The sequence below is a fragment of the Tasmannia lanceolata genome, unplaced genomic scaffold, assembly GCF_043159265.1.
Source record: "Tasmannia lanceolata isolate RefF3 unplaced genomic scaffold, GAP_Taslan_0.1 ptg000031l, whole genome shotgun sequence".
NCBI classification, from domain to species: Eukaryota; Viridiplantae; Streptophyta; class Magnoliopsida; order Canellales; family Winteraceae; genus Tasmannia; species Tasmannia lanceolata.
In genome coordinates this window covers 263,786-286,850 of record NW_027518708.1, presented here as the reverse complement: position 1 = coordinate 286,850, position 23,065 = coordinate 263,786, and the positions used below count along the sequence as shown (strand labels likewise).

The window sequence follows — 23,065 nt, the reverse complement described above, 5'->3', positions numbered from 1 at the left end:
CAACAGCGGGTGGATCTCAAAATTGAATATGAAGAGTATATTCGTAGAGAAGTAGAGAAGAAATCAGTTGGCGTCAGAAATCTCGGGCCTTATCACTTAAAGAAGGTGGCGGCAATACAAAATTGTTCCACAGATTGGTGAATGAAAGATGGAGGGTCAATAATATCAATAGCTTATTGGTGGAAGGGGTGTTGATTGAGGATCAAGAGTGTTATTAGAGCTATCTCTGTGGAGTATTACCGGAATTTGTATACCCAAAACTATAACTGAGACCCAAAATTGAGGGTCTGGAATTCAAAACTATCGGGGAGGACAGAAGGGCATGGCTCGAAAGGCAGTTTTCAATGGAAGAAATAGAAGCGACTCTGGGTCCATGAAGAAGGAAAAATCTCCTGGACCTGATGGATTCCCGATGGGATTCTATTCCAAATATTGGGACGTGACCAAATTTGATGTCCTGGCCTTTATGACAGAGTTTCATGAGAGGGGTATTCTGAATGATGGATGTAACCCTACTTTCATCACGCTTATTCCAAAAAAGGAGGGGACTACTGAGTTGAAGGATTATAGACCGATTAGTCTGGTGAATGGCATATATAAGCTATTGGGCAAGGTCCTTGTGAGGCGTATCTCCTCTATTATGGGGGAAATCATTTCCAAATATCAGGGTGCGTTCGTTAACAAGTGCCAAATTCTTGATGGTATCTTGATCGCCAACGAAGTGCTTGATTTGGTAAAAATGGAGGGAAATAGGGGCATAATTGTGAGAGTGGAAGGGTTGGAACTTCCTAAATCTGACACTTAAAAATGGGATTCGGGGAGAGATGGAGAGGATGGATAAAAGCTTGTTTATCTTCGGCAACCTTCTCGATCCTCATCAACGGATCACCGGCAGGATATTTCAAAAGTTCGCGAGGACTTAGACAGGGAGCCCACTCTCCTCATATATCTTCATTATTGTTGTAGAAGCTCTAAGTTTGCTTGTAAGCAAAGCCGAAGCCAAAGGGTACCTATCGGGACTACAACTTAACCAAGGTTCGGGTTCGATATCTCACCTTCAATTCGCCGATGATACCCTGCTGCTTGTGTAAGAGGGTGTAAATAGCATGCGAAACACTAAGAGGCTTTTCAGGTGGTTCGAGATCATATCGGGTCTAAAAATCAATTTTGCCAAAAGCGTAGTGGCAAGTATCAATATTGAGGAGGAGCATGTCATTGAACACGCGAATGCACTTGGTTGCCTGAAAGCTGCACTACCTATTAAATATTTGGGACTACCACTGGGATTCGGGATTCCAAAGGCATCTCTATGGGATCCAGTTATCGAACGGGTTGAAAGGAGATTGGCGTCTTGAAGAAAAAGATATCTATCATTTGGTGGTCGAATAACATTAATTAAAGCGGCCTGGCGAATATGCCGGTATACTTCATGTCTCTATTCCGGATTCCGGCAACTGTGGCATCCCGAATCGAAAGAATTCAAAGGGACTTCCTCTGGGAAGGTAATGAGGTAAGGAAAGAAACAAAACACTTATTGAAATGAGAAGTGGTCTGTAAAGCCCGGAAAAAAGGGGGGTTGGGGATTGCTAAAATCCGACTTAGGAATCGGGCTCTGCTTGGAAAATGGCTATGGCGATTTGGGACGGAGAAAGAGGCATTGTGGCATAATTTAATCCATACCAAATATGGATGCAATTGGGGTGAGTGGGTATGTGGACCTCCTACTATGGGAAAGGGCTCGGGTGCGTGGAGATCCATATGCTCGGCACAAACGTCTTTCCTGCCACATCTCCGGTTCGAAGCCACGAAAGGGGATTTTATTCGATTCTGGTCTGACCTTTGGATGGGTGAACATAAGCTCCAAGATCGTTTCCCAGATTTATTCGGCCTGGCTTCCCTCAAAGAAGCTAAAATTTCTGACAATTTGAAAAGGAATGACGACGGTGGAAGCGTATTCAGGGACATTAGACTTAGAAGAAATCTGAAGGATATGGAAATTTCAAGTCTCACGTCCCTCTTGAATCTCCTTTCGAACCATTATCTATCTCCGGTTGCTGATGATGAATGGATCTGGTGCCCTGATTCTCAAGGTAAATTTTCGGCCGCTCTTTTTTCCGTAAAATGAATGAAGGATCGGAATCTGACTCTGATATTGCTCGAATTTGGCGAAACGTCGCTCCTCCGCGTATCACAGCATTTGTGTGGATAGCGGCCACATGGCTGTATTAACACCATCGACTGCCTGAAGCGTTGAGGTTTTTCCCTTGCAAAGTTGTGTGTTATGTGTCGGAACGAGGGAGAAACCCTCAACCATTTATTTGTCAATTGCCCCTTTGCTTACAGAATATGGACGGCTTTATTCAGGGCATTCGAGGTGTTGTGGGTGCTGCATAATCGTATATCTATGACTATATCACTCATTGGGGTGGTATTTTTAATGGGTGTCTTGGACATCTTATGTGGTCAGCGGTGCCCTATGCAATTTTGTGGCACATTTAGAATGAATGTAATTCCAGGATATTCAACGGCAATTATAAATCATGGCGCTATATATTGCTGGAAATTCAGTTAGCCATTATAGCCTGGGCCCATAGAAACTGGGGAATCCCCTACTCAGTAGGATCTATACTTAGACATTGGAGCACGGTGTCTAAGGAGAAGAGGAAAACATCTCTAGTCTCACTGAGATGGGATCTACGTCCGGAAGGCTGGTTCAAGATGAATTTTGACTGTAGTTCACTTGGGAATCAGGAAGGGCGGGCATCGGTGGGATTCTACGGAATTGTGACGAACGCACTATCATGACTTTCTCGGGTCCGGCTGGGATCAGTGATGCGAATGGGGCTGAGGCTAAATCCCTATTGGTTGGTCTTAGATGGTTTGCAAACAATAGGCTGCGGCCATTGATCATCGAAGGTGATTCCACTAATACTATTGGCTGGGCAAAGAATATTGGGGGCGGTCAATGGCGATTGTATTCAATAATTGATGAGATTAGAAATCTGGTGCGGGACCTCCATCCTCTGCTTCATCATCGGCGGAAATCAGCTAATTCTGATGCAGATCATCTGGCTAAAGAGGGGGTTAATTTACCTGATATCCGATTTGTCACTCAGATCGAGTCGGGTATTGAACCCCTTTATGGCGTTTTTTTGGCTGTTTAGCTCTTTAACTTTTTATTTGGGGACATCTTGTCCCCGTTTATGGTTGTATGGTGATTAGCTATCAATAAAAGTTAATTTTCAAATAAAAAATATCTCTGAGATTTTCAAAATATAGCAATTTTATCGCTACATTTTGATAAAACTACAAAATCCCGAAATAATCCCGACACCATTAAATATTTTTAAAAATATAGCGATATTTTCATTTACCGCGATATTATCGCAACCAAATCATGGTAATTTTACTATATTTGTTATTTTATATTTTATCTTAATTTATATTCTTTTATATATTTTTAAATAATTTTATTTTTATCGCTTTTCCTGATATGAACCCGAAAAAATAAAATAAATAACACATCCCGAGATTTTCACGTGTTGAGAAATTTCCGAGAATGATATTTGTGACTTAGCTTGTGAGAACCCTTTCAATTTTTTTTGCAATCTAATTAAAATGAATGGGCGCCAAGAACTCATCTATAGATTAAACCACTGCTCTCAGCGGATCTGTTTTCCACATGACTATTATCCCCAAGGGTCCCAAATTCCTAATAGATGGCTGAAACTCAAATTCCACATCTTCATTTCCTCAAATATCTTCAGAAGGGATCTTTTTATCTTTTCTAATTACGACTCATTCGTGAAATAGAAATTAAACAACCTAGGCAAGTCTCATATAGTAAGTCCAAAAGGAAAACAACAACAAATGGGAAATAAAATCAGATCTATTTTTACCAAAGTTTGTCCAAATGAATATCTGGCAGAGATAATGAAATAATAGGTGATAATATAATCTGGGTCGGATGTTGAAGATGACAAGGGTAGTGATGCAGGAGCATCCCCTTGGGAATGATTACATCAGCTCATCCTAGCTCATTAGCATATGATTTTCTCTCTTATTGCATTAGTCTTAGTGGTAGTTGGTAATTTTGGGCCTTTTTTCATGTCTTTTATGACTTTTAGCTTAAATAGGGATAGTTAGGTCATTTTACTATTCTTAGTGTTCTTAATAGCCATATGGCCTTCAAGAGGGTTGTTTTTGTCTTTTACCTTCTGGTTGGGCGCTTGGGCTAACTCATATAAAGCCCCTCTTATCTCCTTGTTATCTTAATCTTAAATGAAATGAATTAAGGATTTTTGGAGCAAGGAAGCAGGATTCTTCCCTGGGAGCCTTCGATTCCCGCTTTTGATTCCCGTTTCGATTCCCGCTTTCAATTCCCGCTTTCGATTCGCGCTCTGGCAACCTTGTTTTGGAGTTTCTATGCAAGAGGTTTCTTGCTTGTAATTTCGTTTGGGAAGGAAGAGGGATTTTTTTTTTTTGAAAAGTGACGTATATATTCATATTAAATGTTACAGACAGATGGGGCCAGGAGTCCCCCTGTTTACAAAATATGAAAGGCAAAGAAACAGATTCTACTGCCAAAAGAAAGAAACTAAGAGCCCTACTAGCACCATTAGAGAGGTGCTCATAAACCATCTAAATCAACTAGCCACTTCATCGAAGGCCTTCATTGTCCATACCCAACCATTCATGAGTCAAACCAAAGACTCGTTTCCCTTGGCACGGCTGAGATTATCCGAGGGATAAATCCCTCAAGCAGCGAAGGACCTCTCAGTGCACTCAGATAGTCCCACTGCCGCCCAAAACTGTCATTTTAAAACTAGAGACCAAGAGCTGAAGAGATGAAATTTCCAACTTCGTCCTTCCAAAAACCTTCCAAATCAATTTCCTTCCAAAGCTACCCCCAAGAAGAGGGATTTCTATGCTTCGCTTTGAAGCTTATTCCCTTTCTCCATCTATCTCCTTGTGAATCAAGGATTTTGTGTCTGTACTTCATCTCGGCGTCTCGAGTCTCCTCGTGGAGGTTTAATGCATCATATTTCGGAAATTGCAACAAGTTCTGAGGATTTGTTGCTTGTTGGTTCGTATGTATGCCAATGGTGGAAACGACAAGTCCTATGGTCCTCATCGATCTCTAGGTAATGTTCAGTGCTTTCATTTGCAACTAGTCATTCTTGTGTAAGAATACATGAAAGTGGTGTCGAATGATGCAAGTGCCAATAATTTCATTGCTCACGGTTTCTGCATATGTGATACATGCAATATCTGGAAATTAAGATCGTTTCTGGGTTAACCCATTATTTCTAAGGCTTAAACATCTCCTCCCTGTTATGTTGAGCCTGGGTTGGAAAAGAACCAAGCCTTCCCAAGGAGTTAAAATCAGGTCAATAGTAAATTGAATCAGTGAGCATGTGAGGACGGTTTCTACTATACCATTCAATAGGTTTTTGTGCTTAAATCCTAGAAGAAATTCAACCCGTTTTAGGCAAAATTTTCAGTTGTTTAGAGATCCACATACCTTCGAGTTTACCTGTGAAACCTGCTAGCAACCCAACCTGCATCCGGTCCTCATTAATTTCAGGAGTATCCAGACCTTGGGGTTTTAACCACAAGGGAGGAAATTGTTCCGAGCAGCTCGGGTCCATAAAACTGACCATAAATGGAAGGAGGAGGGACTTTTTCCAGACAGTAAGGATTTTTTGAATTTTAGGGCTGATCAGGGCTTAGAATGGTGGGATCTCTTCTATTAATTGAAAAGCTTCTGTTAGAAATAGAAGTTTGGTTCCTCTTATACATGTGGTGCATGTCAAATGTCCTTTGCCTCGTGGACCTCACCTTTATCATTTAGAACCCAAGATTCAGCAGAAATCACTGAAATTCAAAGTTGATAATTTTGGGTATTAATATAAGCTATTGGAGTGGAATTAGCATGACCCTTCAAACCAAATTGAAGAAATTGAGCTTTGCTATTGCTCATCATTTGTGAACAGCAGATCAGCTGTGCTTGAAAAATTCCTATTATCTTCGAAGGAGCTGAGAATTATTGTCTATACATATGTCCTTGCTGCTGTGTTATCGTGTTTTAGTGGATCAGAAAATTCCGCTAGAATTAGCTTCAGTTGAGTGCTGAAACTTGCAAAGAATGGTTTCTGAAGGTGCTCGGATGGCTGGGTACTAGTGTCTGGGTCAGTTTGTGGGACCAAGGCTCTTGAGGCTTTGGCTAGCTACTCCTGAAATTTGTTGCTGTGAAGTGCTCTAATTCACTTCTTTAGAGGTGTTGTAAATCTCCAGCTAACTAGCTTACGGACTATGAATTCCGTCAACCAACCATTTGAGCATTTTTGCTTCATATTGGCCCACATCACTTGTGTTTGACAGTGGGCTACTAGCGACTTCACTTCCGCCATTTCTACTGCATTAGAGAATTGTCTGAGCTTCCCCGCCAAACACTTATTCTACATCAGGTAGGGCTGATTAGGGATAATACATATGTAAATCTGATAGGAAAGGTTTAGGGGGTATAGAGAATATGGGGGTGTGCTGCTTAAATGTATAGAATACGATCCGTACCTGGGAGTGACATGTTGGGCTTTGTGCCTTTGATTGCCCGTTGTAGGTAATAGCTGAGAAGAGAGAGAGAGAGAGCTAGAGTAAACGGAAAGAAGGGTTAATCTCAGCCATGACAATGAGATATGAAGGAAAGAATGATCAAGATCAAGAAGGATCAAAATTAGAGAGATCAAGATCAGGAAATGACCAATATTAGGAAGAGAGAGATCGACATCGAGAAAGATCAAAATCAAGAAAAGATCAATCTACAATGAAGGTCAAGATCAAGATCAAGAAAAGAAAGGTGGGATCAAGATCTAGGAAAGATCAAGATCAAGAAAAGGGAGAAAAAATACCAAGGAGAAATATATAGAGGAAAATGTGGAACAGTTTGTAAACCCAACCCAACTGGGAAGGGTGAAGTGGAAAGGGAAAAAAGGAAGGTAGGATGTAAGAAGGGAGAAAAAGGGGAGAAGTGATACAGGAGGAGAGGTAAAAGCGAGAGAAGAGAGAGTTGTCCGTCAGCCAAGGGAAAGGTCTATCGAATAGAGAGTGGGAGGAGCGAAGTTAAAGGACGGGTGAGATGAGATGGAGTTTCTTCACTATTTCCTAAGTTAGCCCCCTTTTTAGTTGGGTATTTAGGGTGTTTATATCAAGGGACTGCATTATTTAAGTGGTGATACCCTATATTTGACCAATAGGTTAAAGGCAAAGGCATTAAAAGAGCTTTAAGTGGGGTTTTAGGGCTATAGCTAATATGAAATGAGAAATAAGTGGGTCAAGGCTAAAAGCTATAAATGATGGGATTAAATGGACAAGTGGGCTATGGAAAAGGCGTAAGGTGGGTCATAGGCTAATGTGGACATCCCCCACATCCAGGCTAAATAAAAATGCTAATAAATAAAAAAATTACAATCTATAAGAAAAATAATGCACCTCTAATAATTTAATAGAAAAAAACTAAAGCAAATGGGGATGATGATTGTATTACATCAATTCCCTCCATGTGGGAATAATTCAACTTCGTCGACTAGAAAGTCTGTCATATGTTGAAACATATCCTTCTGAAGTTGCCACATCCAATTATGAAAACTCGATCAGAGATCGTCTTCGCCAACAAACGAGGTATCTCTAGTGAAATCCATGGCCCATTTCCGTCATTCAAATGGCAATATCATAAGCTTCAGATAGTATCGAAGCAATGATGGTAATCTCTGGTAAATTTCCATGGTGTTGATGGTGAATGTTGAATCACGAATCAGTTGTATGAAAGGAACGTGATCCCTAGAACTCATATGCTATAGAAGTGATCTATCTAATGTTGATCAACGAAGTCTTCCTCTACATACTTATTCTAAATATCCCTAAAACCTCTTGGTATACCACCTCGATTGTTGAAAAAAAACTGAGGTAGTGATTGAACAGAAATGAGAAGAATATAAGATGGTTCAAGGCGTGTAAACGCTGTCCTTAAGACGATATTCGCCCCCACTAGTAGTGTGCACAGGGGACTATGAACTCGCCTCCAAGATACAATGAAGCCTGGTACCAAACCGATTGCTTGATGGCGTTCTGCACTGAACGGAATCAAGCCTGAATCACCCTTGAATTTTCAAATATGTGAGACCCAAGTGACTCTGCAGAACAACAATGCACTTGATAGAAACTTCAAAAAAGCAGTAAACAGAAAGTTTGTAGGGGATTTTGAGAGTGAAAAAGGGTGTAAAAAGTTACTGGAATCAGTAATTTTGGGTAGTCAATGCCAGATTCCGAAATTGTTTGTTCTAGGCGCTTTCCACTCTTTAAATAGAGCTTTTGGTATCATTTTATGTTGAAAAGCTCCCTTCCTAGGCATCCTTTCAGTGGGTTTGAATTCTGACCCTTGGTATCTTTTTATGTTGAAAAGCACCCTTCCACTCTACGGTTCAGATCAGTCCTGGAGTGACCGTTGGTTTGTGTAAAACCTCCGCCCTCCCCGATAGCCTCTAGATTGCGACCGATCATCAACCCACTTCTCCGATCTCACCCAATTGCCTCTGAATTGTTGGACTTGAATGGACACAATCTAACAGTCCAGATCACACCCTATCAGACACCATCCACTAGGGCTGCAACTCGAGCCGGGTTTTACCCGACCCGCATCGACCCGACCCGAAAATAGCCTGGGTTAATTCAGGTTTCATGGGTTTCGGGTCGAGCCGGGTCGAGCATTCAAAAGCCCGCATGAATCTCGGGTCGAGCCGGGTTTGAAGGGGCCCGACCCGAGTTACATAAGTTATAGTATGTACATTTTTTTCTATTGTTAGTTAAAAGTTAAAAGTGAAAACCCACGCACCCTCTGTTATTGTATGTGAGTGTAATTTTTGCTTCTATGATTTGAGTTGATTCAAGTGTAATGTGAGTGTAATTACATCATTGTTTGATTCAAGTGTAATGTGAGTGTAATTTCTGCTTCTATGAGTTGAGTTGCCTTGCCAAACAAGAATTTTCCTTAAAAAATTCCGTCAACGTGAAAAAACCCGACCTGACCCGACCCGACCCGAGATTTATCATGGGTAGGGCCGAGTTTGGGAATCGTGGGTTTTCCGAAAAAAAAACATGACCCGACCCGACCCGAGATATTTCTCGAGTAGGGTTGGGTTCTCCAAAAACCGACCCGAGTTGCAGCCCTACCATCCACTAGGCACGATCCTACTCACTAGATCTATCTTGATCCAACACTAGCCGTTACAACCATCCTAGTGCGATCCTACGGTCCGGGTCGCACCCGCTCGGGATCACCATCAGATCAGACCTATCTTAATCCAGCGGCCCATATCAGATCTGGAAAATGAAAGGTTCCAGTCGCTCCTCGCTACGATGCGGCGTGCGAAGTGCAAAGTGCGCCTAAAAAAGTGCCACTATGCACCCTATAGCCTATTGCCCACGGCGCGCGTGTGCGTCCGCGGACGGTGCGTTTCATCGTCCCACGGTTCCACCCATGGCTAAGGCCCATTGTCCAATAAACATTAAAGAGAAGTGGGTAAAGCTATTTAAACCCATCTCCATCTTTTTGTCAAAGCAATGTGGGACTATCTTTTCCCACTACTTTTGCACTCTTCTCTCTTTATTGCAAAAGGTAACTTTTTCCAAAGAAAAGTTTTTCTTTTCCAAAACATCTTTATAAATATTTTTCCAAAACTCTATTTTGACTCAAAATTCATGATTTTGAAAATCAAAATCCAACAATCCCCCACCATTTTTTAAATCAGAACTTGTCTCATAAAAAAAATACTTGGAACTCTTACGCATAAATGAAGGTCTTACGATTTGAACCTTCATTTAGTGAGAACACATCAAAGGTGACCAGACTTGCGTAGTAAACGTGTCTTTGAACTAGCTATTTTATATGGCCAACCGAATATGTTTCACATAAGAAATTCATCTCCTTAGGTGATTCTTATAAGCCGACATGTGTATTGGCCTTGCGTCTGTATCTCGGTTTCATGAGTGCTCTAGAGACTAGCCATGTCTCATACGAAGCGGCATCACTTCCACACTCACATAGGTAGGCTTAAGAGTGCCCCTGTAACTATAGCACCCTAACAACCTGGTTACAAGCCTATTAAGAGCCCAAATGCTCAACTTCATCCATTACACATTACAGGTACCAAGCACTTCCCTTGGAATGGCATTTATATAATGTACAGTGCTTGCAATCACTCCATATGATGTCTCTTCAAGTGTTGAGTTGGGTTTCCATCATTGGTGATCATAGGTTATTGGCTTTAGACCCATCCCCATTGATGTCTTTAACACCAAATCTCTTGCAAGATCTTTTGTTAATGGATTACCCAAGTTCTGGCTTGATCTTACATAATCTATAGTTATTACTCCATCAGTAAGTAATTGCCTGATAACACTATGCTTAAGTCCAATATGCCAGGACTTACCATTGTACACGGTTATATGCCCTTGATAGTGTGGCATGACTATCACAATGGACATATATCGATGGCATAGGTTTCGACCAAATAGGAATTTCTATTGGCAAATTCCTTAGCCACTCCGCCTCTTTACAACAAGAGGCCAATGCAATAAACTTTGCTTCTATGGTGGAAGTAGTTATGCAAGTTTGCTTCTATGGTGGAAGTAGTTATGCAAGTTTGCTTCTTAGAAGCTCAGGAGATAGCTCCCCCACCAAGAGTGAATATCCATCCACTCGTTGATCAATGATCAACACGCTCAGTTAACTAACTGGCATCTGTGTATCATTCTAACACTACAGGATACCCACTATATGACAATCCATAGTCTATAGTGGCTTTTAGATACTTTAATATCCTATTTATTTCATTCCAGTGAACATTACTAGAATTACTAGTAAATCTACTTAATTTTCCAACTGCGAATGCTATGTCGGGTCTCGTACATGTCATAGCATACATTAAACTTCCTACGACTCTAGCATACTTTAGTTTTATCTCTTCTCTCTTTTACTTCTTCTGATTTCATTAGGTACCTCATTTGTTTCCTCTTGAGGCTCTAATGAAGACTCTATAGGTGTGTTTGAAACTATTAATCGAGGAATTGATGAGAACCTGTTTTCAAAGAAGGTGGCATCCCTAGACTAAATAATGGTATTAATATCTACTAAGTCATTTGGTTCTATAACTAAGAACTTATAAGCTTTACTATGATTTGCATATCCAAGAAATATGCATTCAATGCCTTTTTCACCTAACTTTCGTTTCTTAGGTTTGGGTACTTGAACTATGGCTCTACAACTCCCAACTTTAAGGTAACCTAAGTTTGGTTTTCTCTTTTTTCAAAATTCATAGGGGGTTACACGAGTCTTCTTATTAGGTACTCTATTTAGAATATGACAGGCTGTTAATAAGGCTTCACCCCAAAAATCCTTTATTTAAACCGGAATTGACTAACATGAAATTAACCATTTCCATTATAGTACTATTATTTCTTTCCGCAACACCATTTTGTTGTGGTGTATAAGGGGCAGAAAACTCATGTATTATTCCCTCATTTTTCACAAAATTCAGGGAATTGGTATTCCCCTCCTCTATCAGATCTAATACATATGATCTTAGTTTCACATTGGTTTTCGACTTCTATTTTATAAGTCTTAAACTTATCTAAGACTTCATCTTTATGTCCTAACAGACATACATAGCAGTATTTTGAAAAATCATCTATGAATGTTACAAAATACTTTTTCCCTTGTCTTGTTGGAGTGCTATGTAAATCACACACATCACTATGTATTAACTGTATTTAAGTAGAAGATCTTTCTACACTAGGAAAAAGTTTAGTCTCGATCTTGGTTTGCAATCATATCTTACATTTATCTATCATTTTTTCATCACATTTAGGGATTATTTCTAACTTCACCATATCATGCATTTTCCTAAAGTTAACATGTCCTAATCTATCATGCCATAAAGAAAGAGTCAACTATATAAACAGAAACATTAACTTTATTGATATTCATCTTAAACATACCTTCATACACATAACCCTTCCCTATAAATGTTCCACCTTTGGAAAGTACAAACTTGTTGGACTCAAATACAAGTTTAAACCCATTCTTATTAAGAAGGCTACCAGATACAAGACTTTTTCTAACTTCCGGTACATGATATACATCAGTAAGAGTAAGGACTTTTCCGGAAGTGAATTCAAGTTCCACTTTCACTTTGCATTTGACTTCTGCTGTTGGAGAATTTCCCATGTAGAGAACACTCCCATCTTCAACTGGTACATAAGTTGAGAATGCGCTTCTGTCCTTGCAAACATGCCTTGTAGCGCCCGAGTCAATCCACCATGCATCTTCACCTTCGAGGAAATTAACCTCGGATATCATGGGAACAAACTTTTCTTTGTTTTCATCTTTGTTTCCTTGAGTGTTTGAGTTTTTAGATCAACACTCACTCTTATAGTGGCCCATTTTGCCACACTGGAAACAAGCGCCTTTGCGCTTGTTCTTTTCAGAACCCTTGTCTTGATGCATTTTCCTCTTCCGATTACCTTCCCAAGATTTAGTAGGGGGATCTGTTACATTGTCAACTTTCACCATATGGACTTTAAAGGACAGATTAGCAATATCATCTTTGTTGTCTCGAAGCCTTGATTTTTCCTCAACTTGGAGGGTTTGAATCAAATCTTCGAGAGTCATTTCCTCTTTTCTATGTTTTCAACTTTTTCTAAAGTCTTTCCAGGATGGTGGTAATTTGTCAATGATAGAGGGTATGATGACAGTATCATCAAGGTTAACCCTTTATTGATGATGCACTTGACTGATGATATGTTGGATCTCATGGATTTGACCCACTACCAAGTTATCATCTATCATCTTATAATTTAAAAAATGACTTACTACAAACTTTTTGGCGCTAGCATTTTCCGATAATACTTCGCCTCCAATGCCCTCCAAAATGCTCCTGCCGATTCCATGCTATGGTAGATATCAAACAGTTCATCGTTCATGGCGTTGAGGATGTGGCCTTTGGTAATCATCTTATTCCCACTTCCTTCTTCTACGGGCTTGGGCAAGCGTCTCATTTTCAACTTCTGTAGGTTTTGGTGTAGTAAGAACATACATCACTTTGAGAGTGGTGAGTATGAAATGAACCTTCTTTTGCCATCTTTTAAAGTTACCTTTGTTGAAGCGTTCCAACTTCACAAAATCTTGGCTCATCTGCTTCATTGATTGCGCCTTGAAGATCTCCAAGTTGAAATATCGTCTTAAGATTGTTTAAAAAAAAACTGACGTAGTGGTTGAACAGAAATGAGAAGAATATAAGAAGATGCTTCACGGCGCGTAAACGTTCTCCTTTAGAACGACACTCCCTCTTGTAGTGACCCATTTGGTCACACTGGAAACAAGCGCCTCTGCGCTTCTTGTTCTTTTCAGAGCCCTTGTCTTGATGCATTTTTGTCTTCCGATTACCTTTCCAAGGTTTAGTAGGGGGATCTGTTACATTGCCAACTTCCACCATATGGACTTTAGAGGACAAATTAGTAATATTATCTTTGTTGTCTCGAAGCCTTGATTCTTCCTCAACTTGGAGGGTTTGAATCAAATCTTCGAGAGTCATTTCCTCTTTTTTTATGTTTCAGACTTTTCCTAAAGTCTTTCCAGGATGGTGGTAATTTGTCAATGATAAAAGGTATGATGACAGTATCATCAAGGTTAACCCCATGTTGATGCACTTGATTGATGATATGTTGGATCTCATTGATTTGATCCACTACCAACTTATCATCTGTCATCTAACAATTTAAAAAATGGATTACTACAAACTTTTTGGCGCCGCCAATTTCTGATAGGTACTTCGCCTCCAAAGCCCTCCAAAGTGCTCCCGCCAATTCCATGCTATGGTATATATCAAACAGTTCATCGGTCATGGCGTTGAGGATGTGGCCTTTGCACAAGTAATCAATGTTATTAAAATCGTACGATTTGCGATTCAAATCGTACGATTCAAATCGAATCGTATGCAATCCGATTTGAATCGGCCATTTGAATCGTTTTTAACTTGAATCGTACGATTCACGATTGAATCGTACGATGCGATCGTGAATCGTACGATTCAAGTGAATCGTGCGATTCGATCGTGAAGTGTATTTTTTGAGGAAAAAATGGGCCCCACACAGCCACAGCTGCTTAAAAAATAAAAACCCAAAATCCCGTAAACTCCCCTCTTTCTCTCAAAACCCTCTTTCTGGAATTTTTTGAAGAAACCCTCTCCACCGTAGACTCCCCTCCTCCACCGTACGGTCGTCCTCCACCGTACGGTCCTCCTCCATCGTATTTTGGTCTTCCTCCACCATACGGCCCTCCTCCTCCACCGTATTTTGCTCCTCCTCCACCGTACGGCCCTCCTCCTCCACGGTACTTTCCTCCTCCTCCACCGTACGGTCGTCCTCCACCGAAGAAGAAGAAGAAGAAGAAGAAGAAGACGGTCCTCCTCCGACAAAGGTACGTTGCTTTTTTTTTTTTTTTTTCTCTTCCTCTGCTCTTCTTTTCTTTTTCATTTTTGTTTTGGATTTTGAGAACCGATTGGACTCCAATCAGCTCTTAAAATCAAAAAATAAAGAGGGTTGGCTGACCCTCTGTTTCTTTGGATTTTTTGGATTTTGAGAACTAATTTGGAGTCCAAAACTGATTATCAGACCCAAATTTACGTTTAATTTTGGGCCAAATAATCTGTTATGGACTCTCAATCTGTTTTCAAAATCCAAAACAAATATGTTATGGACTCTCATTTTTTGTAACAATTAGCCTCAGGCTCTGTTTGTTTTGGATGTTGATAACTGATTTCGAGTCCTAAACTGATTATTAGAGCCAAATTAATGTTTAAATTTGGGTCAAATAACATGTTATGGACTCACTCACAATCTGTTCACAAAATCCAACAGAAACAGAGCCTTGAATTTGATTGTATTTTGTTGGTCAAATTTGTTTCTTTTGCATTTTGAGAACTGATTTAGAGTCAGGCTCGATAGGACTCCAATCAGTTCTTAAAATCCAAAACAAACAGAGCATCAGAGCCCTTAATTTTGAGTTCAAAATCTTCAGTATTGGATTGCACTAGGGCCTTTAATGTGTTGCTGTGGCCTGTTGGATTGGTTTAATGTGGGAGTGTGGGACTATAAGGCTATTTTCCCTTTTGTCATCTATTTTTATTTCAGGCATTGGATTTACAAGTTTGTATTTCTTTGAGAAGTTTGAAGTGCAGTATAAAGAAGAATGGTTAAAGCTAGAGAAGTGGATGTGACATGGGAGCATTGTACGACAGCCGTTCCCAATAACAAGACAAGATTACGATGTAATTATTGTGGGAAAGAGTATTCTGGAGGTGTATTTAGAATGAAGCATCATTTGGGACGTACAAAACAAAATGTAGCTGCTTGTACACAAAATCCGAATGACGTTGTTGATAAATTTAAGTTACTATTGAAGGAAAATGAAGAAGAGAAGGAGAAAAGAGATGATGCAAAGTATGATGTGGGGCGGCCGGACTTCTATTATCAAGATAGAGAGGAAATAGAGAATGCACGTGTTGCTAGAGGGAAGAGGAAAATGGATGATTTTGTGGTGAGGGGGGACAAAAAAACCGACAAGCAGGCAACTATCAATCAAATTTGGAAAAAGGGGGATAGGGATAAAGTTTGCCAAAACATAGCAAGGTTCTTTTACTCGAATGCATTGTCTTTCAACCTTGTTAAATGCCCGTTTTTTGACGCCATGGTTGAATCCATAAGTCATTTTGGACATGGATTAAAAGTCCCAAGCTACCATGAGATGAGGAATACATTCCTTAAAAGAGAAGTAGAGAACATAGAGTCTATGATGGATGAATATAAGAAAGAATGGAAGAAGACGGGTTGCACGCTTATGTCAGATGGTTGGACGGATGGGGTGAATAGATCCATTACTAATTTCTTAGTTAATAGTCCAAAGGGGACAGTTTTTTTGAGATCGGTAGATACCTCTGATATCTCAAAAAATGCAGATAACTTGTTTGCTCTACTTGATTCGGTTGTGGAAGAAGTGGGAGAGGAAAATGTAGTCCAAGTTATCACGGATAGTGCGGCTGCATATGTGAGAGCAGGGGAGTTGTTAATGGAGAAGAGGAAAAAATTATTTTGGTCTCCTTGTGCTGCTCATTGCATAGATTTGATGCTTGAAGACGTTGGAAAATTACCAACCCATGCAGAGACCATCGCAAAGGCCAGGATGATCACAGTATACATTTACAATCATAGTTGGGTTTTGCATCTAATGCGAAAGCATACGAAAGGGGAATTGACAAGGCAAGCTGTGACACGTTTTGCAACGTGCTTCCTGACATTGAAGAGTCTAAGAGAGAGAAAGACGGGTTTGATGCAGATGTTTGCCTCTGATGATTGGCAAAAAAGCCCATATTCCAAAAAAGCCGATGGGAGCAAGATATGCGGAATTGTGTTGGGCGATTCCACATTTTGGCCAAGTGTGTATTATTGTTTGAAATGCACATCCCCATTGGTGAAAGTCCTACGCTTAGTAGATTCAGATGAGAGGCCTGCCATGGGGTACATTTATGAGGCTATGAACCGAGCCAAAGAAGCCATTGCAAAGAATTTGGGCAACATAAAGAAGAAATATGAGCAAATTTGGAATATCATTGATGAACGTTGGGACAGGCAACTTCATAGGCCCTTGCACGCAGCGGGTTACTTTTTAAATCCGCGGTTTCAGTATGAGACTTCAAATGACGTGGACATTGAAATTAAGGTGGGGCTATTGGATTGCTTAGAAAGAATGGTTCCAAGTTCAAAAGAGAGGGTGTTAATTGGTAACCAAATTGATAAGTTCAAGAAAGCAGAGGGTCTCTTTGGACGGGAAATGGCAAAGTTAATGAGGAAAGAACAGTTACCAGGTAAATTCTTTAACTAAAAATTTTTAATTGAATTCTTATCTTATGTATTTAGAAATTATCACAATTATTTTTTGGAAAAATAGGTTTATGGTGGGACGCCTTTGGAGATGAATGTCCCGAGTTGCAAAAATTTGCAATTCGAATTGAAAGCCTGACGTGTAGTGCTAGCGGTTGCGAGCGCAACTGGAGCACATTTGAGCAGGTAAATGTTAGTAAGTCTACTTTTTTTATTCATATCTTTTTATTTGTATTCCTTTAATTTTTTTTATTAATTTTTTTATTTTAGATACATTCAAAAAGAAGAAACCGACTCGAACAAAAGAGGATGAATGCACTTGTTTTTGTCAAATACAATCTTCAACTTCGAGTTCGCAATTCAAAGAGGAAGGACAACAAAGGATTTGATCCTATTTCGTTATCTGACATGGACTCGGACGATGAGTGGATAACGGAAAAGGATGGACCTGTGCTTCCAGAAGACACGACTTGGTTGGATATGGGTGAATGTTTTGTGGAAGAAGCTACAGGAGATGAGACGGGCGCCGGCTCCAGCCATGCGCCGCAACAAAAGAAAAGACGTAAGTTATTTGTAATTTCTTTTCTTAGTAATAAAGTGTTAAAGACATGATTTATTGATATTCATTCTTGTAAATGTAACAGGCGTTAGAAACCTCAACAAGAGAAAGGACAAGCACCAATTGCAAGATGAAGAAGAATTTAGTTCTGCTTCCGACACAGATAATGGAGATGAGGGTGTTAATATTGAGGGAAGAACTACCGATGCCGATGATGAAGATAATGATGAGGATGTGAATGGGATCGACGACATCCACGATCTATATTTTATACAATCATGATATGTTTCATGTTTTGTTTTGTGGTTCATATGTGAGACTTTAAGTTTTTTTTATCTTTTTGAGATCGTTATAGAAAGAATGAATGGATTTTGCCATTTTGGTAATGAATCATGAATGGTTAATTAATTTTAATCATGACAATCGGTTAAGTGCTTATCAAGCATTTCATGTTATTTATTTTAATGATTTTGAATGGAAAATTGATAATTACTCTTTTTATTCTTATTTATAATTTTTCCTATTTTTTATTATTTTTTTCTGATTTTTATATATAAATCTGAAAAAATCTTACGATTTACGATTCGATTTACGATTCGATACGATTCGACCCCTCTTACGATTTACGATACGATTCCGATTTTCAGAACATTGCAAGTAATCATCTTGTTCCTACTTCCTTCTTCTACGGGCTTGGGCAAGCGTCTCATTTTCAACTTCTGCCGATTTTGGTGTAATAAGAACATACTCCACTTTGAGAGTGGTGAGTATGAAATGAACCTTCTTCTGCCATCTTTGAAGTTACCTTTGTTGAAGCGTTCCAACTTCACAAAGTCTTGGGTCATCTGCTTCATTGATTGCGCCATGAAGATCTCCAAGTTGAAATATCGTCTTAAGATTGTTGAAAAAAAACTGAGGTAGTGGTTGAACAGAAATGAGAAGAATATAAGATGCTTCAAGGCGCGTAAAAGCTTTCCTTAAGACTATATTCTCCCCCACCAGTAGTGTGCACAGGGAACCACGAACTCGCCTCCAAGATATAATGAAGCTTGGTTCCAAATCGATTGCTTGATGACGTTCTGCACTGAATGGAATAATCAATCTTGAATTTTTCAAATATGTGAGACCCAAGTGACTCTGTCTGCAGAACAACAGTGCACTTGATAGAAACTTCAAAAAACCAGTAAACAGAAAGTTTGTACGGGATTTTGAGAGTGAAAGAGTGTAAAAAGCTGCTGGATTGTTTGTTCTTGGCGCTTTCCGCTCTTTAAGTAGAGCTTCCGGTGTCTTTTTACGTTGAAAAGCACCCTTTCTGGGCATCCTTTCAATGGGTTTGAATTCTGACCCTTAGATCTCGTCTAATCGCGACTCTACAGTTCAGATCAATCCTAGAGTGATTTTTGGTTTGTATAAAACCTCCGCCCTCCCCTATAGCCGCTAGATCGCGACTGATTATCAACCCACGGCTCTGATCGCACCTAATCACTTCTGGAACGTTGGACTTGAACCAGATCACACCCGATCAGACACCATCCACTAGCCACGATCCTACGCACTAGATCTATCTTGATCCAGCACTAGTCGTTAGAACCATCCGAGCGTGATCCTACGGTCCAGGTCGCACCCGCTCGGGATCACCATCGGATTAGACTGATCTTGATTCAACGGCCGAGATCAGATCTGAAAAAATGAAAGGCTCCAATCGCTCCTCTCTACGATGCGGCGTGTGAAGTGCAAAGTGCGCCTACAAAAGCACCCTATAGCCCATTGCCCACGCCGCGCGTGCGCGGACGGTGCGTTGCACCATCCCGCGGTTCGACCCATGGCTAAGATCCATTGTGCAACAAACATTAAAGAGAAGTGGGTAAAGCTATTTAAACCCATCTCCATCTTTTTGTCAAAGCAATGTGGGACTATCTTTTCCCACTACTTTTGCACTGTACTCTCTCTCTATTACAAAAAGTAACTTTTTCCAAAGAAAAGTTTTTCTTTTCCAGAACATCTTTATAAAACTTTTTCCAGAACTCTATTTTGACTCAAAATTCATGATTTCGAAACTCAAAATTCATGATTTTGAAAATCAAAATCCAACAGATGCAAAATCAGACCATATCGGGGACTATCTTTTCCCCGATATGGTCTATCACCTTGTAAACCATATCGGGGTATGGTCTACAAGGTGCAAAAGGCAATGACCACGAATGATCTCAAAGGAATGGGTGATAGAACTACAGTATGTAAACTCTGTTATGGACAGAATTAAGTTACATTGATGTTGTTCCTCACTAGCTTAGTATTTCAACAAATGCCCTGAGTTGTGACTGATCACTTCTCTCTGTCCATCTGCTCGGGAGTAGTATGTATGCTCCGATCGAAATATAACCCCCTATTTTGCTCCATAAAATTCTCCATAAATCAGACACATTGGAGAACCTAGCTACACAAATTGACGTGATATGAGAGACATGATCGAACAACCTATCAACAACTTTAACAATAGACTCAAATCTTCTAAATATATATGTGACAGTATTGAGAGTTTGACTTTTAATGGACCGACTTATTACTACACCGGGTCACACAAACTATACCCATGTGATCCACATCAAATATGGTTTCATCGTGTTCACCCTCTTGAGATTACTTATTCGTCTCCTCTTGATCATCTCTATCTACCAATCTTGAACCCCAAATCTCATGGCATACGCCTTTCTATGGCCTCAAGCCACCAAAACATGTAAGAGATTCATTTGCTTATCCGTCTCCTCATGTAGTGCACTTTCATCATGGGGATCATTTTCTCCTTCAAGGTCAGTCCTATCCTCATTAGCTCTGCTAGGTTAATCTCAGGGTCGAAAGTCCTACGTGGAGAATCAAACAATATGTAAGACAATTCCCCACACTTGTAACATTTGAAGGTAGTATTGTGTGACTAGATTCACCATACTGCTAGGTTAGCCTTTGGCTCGTATCGCTACTCCTAATATTTTGTTTTGAATCTTTCCTTTTCATTTATGAATGTGTATCGAAAACAAAGGTATCCTTGTTATTAGATATATAATGTTTCATCTCTGATGTTGTAATTATGCAATTTTATAGGAAGAAAGATTGAAGAATCTACAACAGAGGTTGGAGATTCCCTTCGATGGTACTCGTCTAGACCATCAGGTACGCTCCCTTAACATTTCACTAGCAAAGCACAACATTATGTTGTATTCTTAATTTCTTAAATTGTTTTATTATGTAGTCTACAAATCACTTCTCTTTCTCTATGAAGTACGTCTCTCATTCAATGTTGGTTCACAAATTTTATTGGCAAATCTTGATTTGGGATTGATAACATTTCAGCAATGTCATTGTGTTGCAGGATGCCCTCAAGCAACTTTGGAGGTTAGCTTATCCTGATCGAGAACTCCCATCTCTCAAATCAGAGCTTTGGAAGGAGATGGGTTGGCAAGGTCCTGACCCATCAACTGATTTCAGGTCCGTTGGACTAAATGCAAGTGTTTCTAAAGTATGGCTAAGACTTGCTCCTCTTGTGTGGATGCCAAGTAAATTTGATATTTAATAATTTTAACTCTTTTTCTTTCAGGGGTGGTGGATTTATATCGCTGGAGAATCTAATCTTTTTCTCCAAGAATTATCCTGTTCGTTCTTCTACTTTTTTGGAGGCAACATGGTTCAGTTACTATTTCCTTCAGTACTATTTTTTACAACTTGTTCCTTTTGCAGGATTCATTCCAGAGGCTTTTGCACAAACAAGAAGGGAGGAGAGCTGAATGGGAATATCCCTTTGCTGTAGCTGGCATCAATATATCTTTTATGTTGGCCCAGATGTTGGACTTACAATCAGGTATTTTGCAGGCGCGAGGAAATCAAGGCCCTGTTCATTTAAGATTTGAGCAACCGATTGTGAGTGCTAAACTGAATATTGGACTCAAATTTAGATGTAATTTTGAGTCCAATAATCGGTTTAGCTCTCACAATCAGTTGTCATAATCTTAAACAAACAGGGCCCAAATATAACCAAAACTGGTTTCTCTTTTAATTATTATGGGAAATGATGTGGGTTGGAACTTTTTTCGCAGGGACGCTAACTTCTATAGCAGGAATGCGTTTTTTGGAACTGCTTGGAGAAGATGAAATGGCATTTGATCACCTCTATTGTGTAGCATTTCAAATGATGGATGCCCAGTGGCTTGCAAAACGCGCTTCTTATATGGAGTTCAATGTAAATGCATCACTGCGCCACCCTCTAATATCTGCTCAATGAGCTTGCTATTGGGGATCTTTCATAATGTTCTCTTCCTTATTTTTCTTTGCTTTATTCCTCTTCTGTGCAGGAAGTACTAAAATCAACAAGATCGCAGTTAGAGCGCGAGCTTGCTCTGGAAGATGTCTCCACTGTGAAGGATTTACCAGCGTACAACATGTTGAATAGGTAGCTGGACCATGTGTCCTTTATATATAGCTTCATTGTCAATTTCTGTGCTATATGGGTTTAGAGTTCTTCCTTTCAAACTTGTAAATTCAGGCCTTCTATTTATGTGAAAATCCTATTCACATGCACAGAAGATGGTTTCAGTCTATCAATCAATACTTTTTTAAAAAAAAATGACAAGTTTCATTAATATTCAAATAGCAATCGGGACCAGAGGTCACATCCTGAGATTACAAAATATTAAGGTGAATTAGCATGGACATACCCAAAGCCAATTCATAAGCAAACAGAACTCAACTATTCCTTTCCTCTATTATGCTGCCCGTATACGTATACCTATACATGATTCTATTGTATACGTAATCCTTTCCTTTGTACATTGTTCATTCCTTTCCTCAACCCTTTACCTGTACCTTTTTGGATTGCACAATTCTAGCTTTCCTAAGTAAATACTTCTTTAAGATTATACAAAATCGGAGTTCAAGAAAACCACCAGTGCTACAATATTCTGAAACAGTTCTATCAGTCAATACTTGAATTGCTAAAATATATGAGCTACAAATATAATTGGTTACAAATCACAAAATTATTGTTCAGGTAACCAAAAACTGTATAATTCTGAGCTCCTTCCGCCTGTTTAGATAAAGGGATTCAAACATGGCCTTTTATTTTAACAGTCGATGTATCAAAATATATCTCATCCAAAACTAAAACGTTCAGCCAACAGTATAAAAGCATAGGGACTACTTGAAGCTTGGTCCTTTTCAATTTCTTACATTTTGGTGCTTGGCTTTCTTCTCCATGGACTACTTGAAGCTCTACATCTTTGATAAAAGGCTATAGGTAAACTCCAGTAAACTAAAAACATAGATAAATGAGCAAAAAAATAACCCATTTTATTCACGAGTCCGTTTTACTTTCGTCTGAAAATTAGCTCTTCACAAAAAATGAAGCTCTTAGGTTAATCCCACTAAAAATCACGTTTTTTTAATCTCAGCCATTCACAAAAAAGTGAGCGGCTAATTTTCTGTTGAAGATGCACTTAAAAGTGACAGAGGTGAAACAGCCTCTTT

At 39.6% G+C, this 23,065-nt stretch overlaps 2 protein-coding genes across 3 annotated transcripts in view; both read left to right on the top strand.

Moving 5' to 3' along the window:
- Positions 1 to 22,198, top strand: part of LOC143859532 (ELMO/CED-12 family protein) — a 48,061-nt gene extending 25,863 nt beyond the window's left edge. The window contains exons 5-10 of one of the 2 annotated variants that reach the window (XM_077370213.1): positions 20,651 to 20,719; positions 20,919 to 21,034; positions 21,144 to 21,198; positions 21,284 to 21,404; positions 21,640 to 21,782; positions 21,895 to 22,198. In XM_077370213.1, coding sequence (XP_077226328.1) covers positions 20,651 to 20,719; positions 20,919 to 21,034; positions 21,144 to 21,198; positions 21,284 to 21,404; positions 21,640 to 21,782; positions 21,895 to 21,996 — 606 coding nt within the window. In that variant the 3' untranslated portion in view covers positions 21,997 to 22,198. The remainder of the gene's footprint in view (positions 1 to 20,650; positions 20,720 to 20,918; positions 21,035 to 21,143; positions 21,199 to 21,283; positions 21,405 to 21,639; positions 21,783 to 21,894) is intronic. The other variant, XM_077370212.1, reaches the window with a different exon arrangement.
- Positions 13,868 to 17,936, top strand: LOC143859543 (uncharacterized). Its single transcript, XM_077370222.1, has 4 exons — positions 13,868 to 16,976; positions 17,060 to 17,178; positions 17,263 to 17,554; positions 17,637 to 17,936. Exons 1-4 carry the CDS (start codon positions 15,305 to 15,307, stop codon positions 17,831 to 17,833), a joined length of 2,280 nt encoding a protein of 759 aa, XP_077226337.1. The 5' UTR covers positions 13,868 to 15,304; the 3' UTR covers positions 17,834 to 17,936.
- Positions 22,199 to 23,065: the final 867 nt, after the last annotated feature.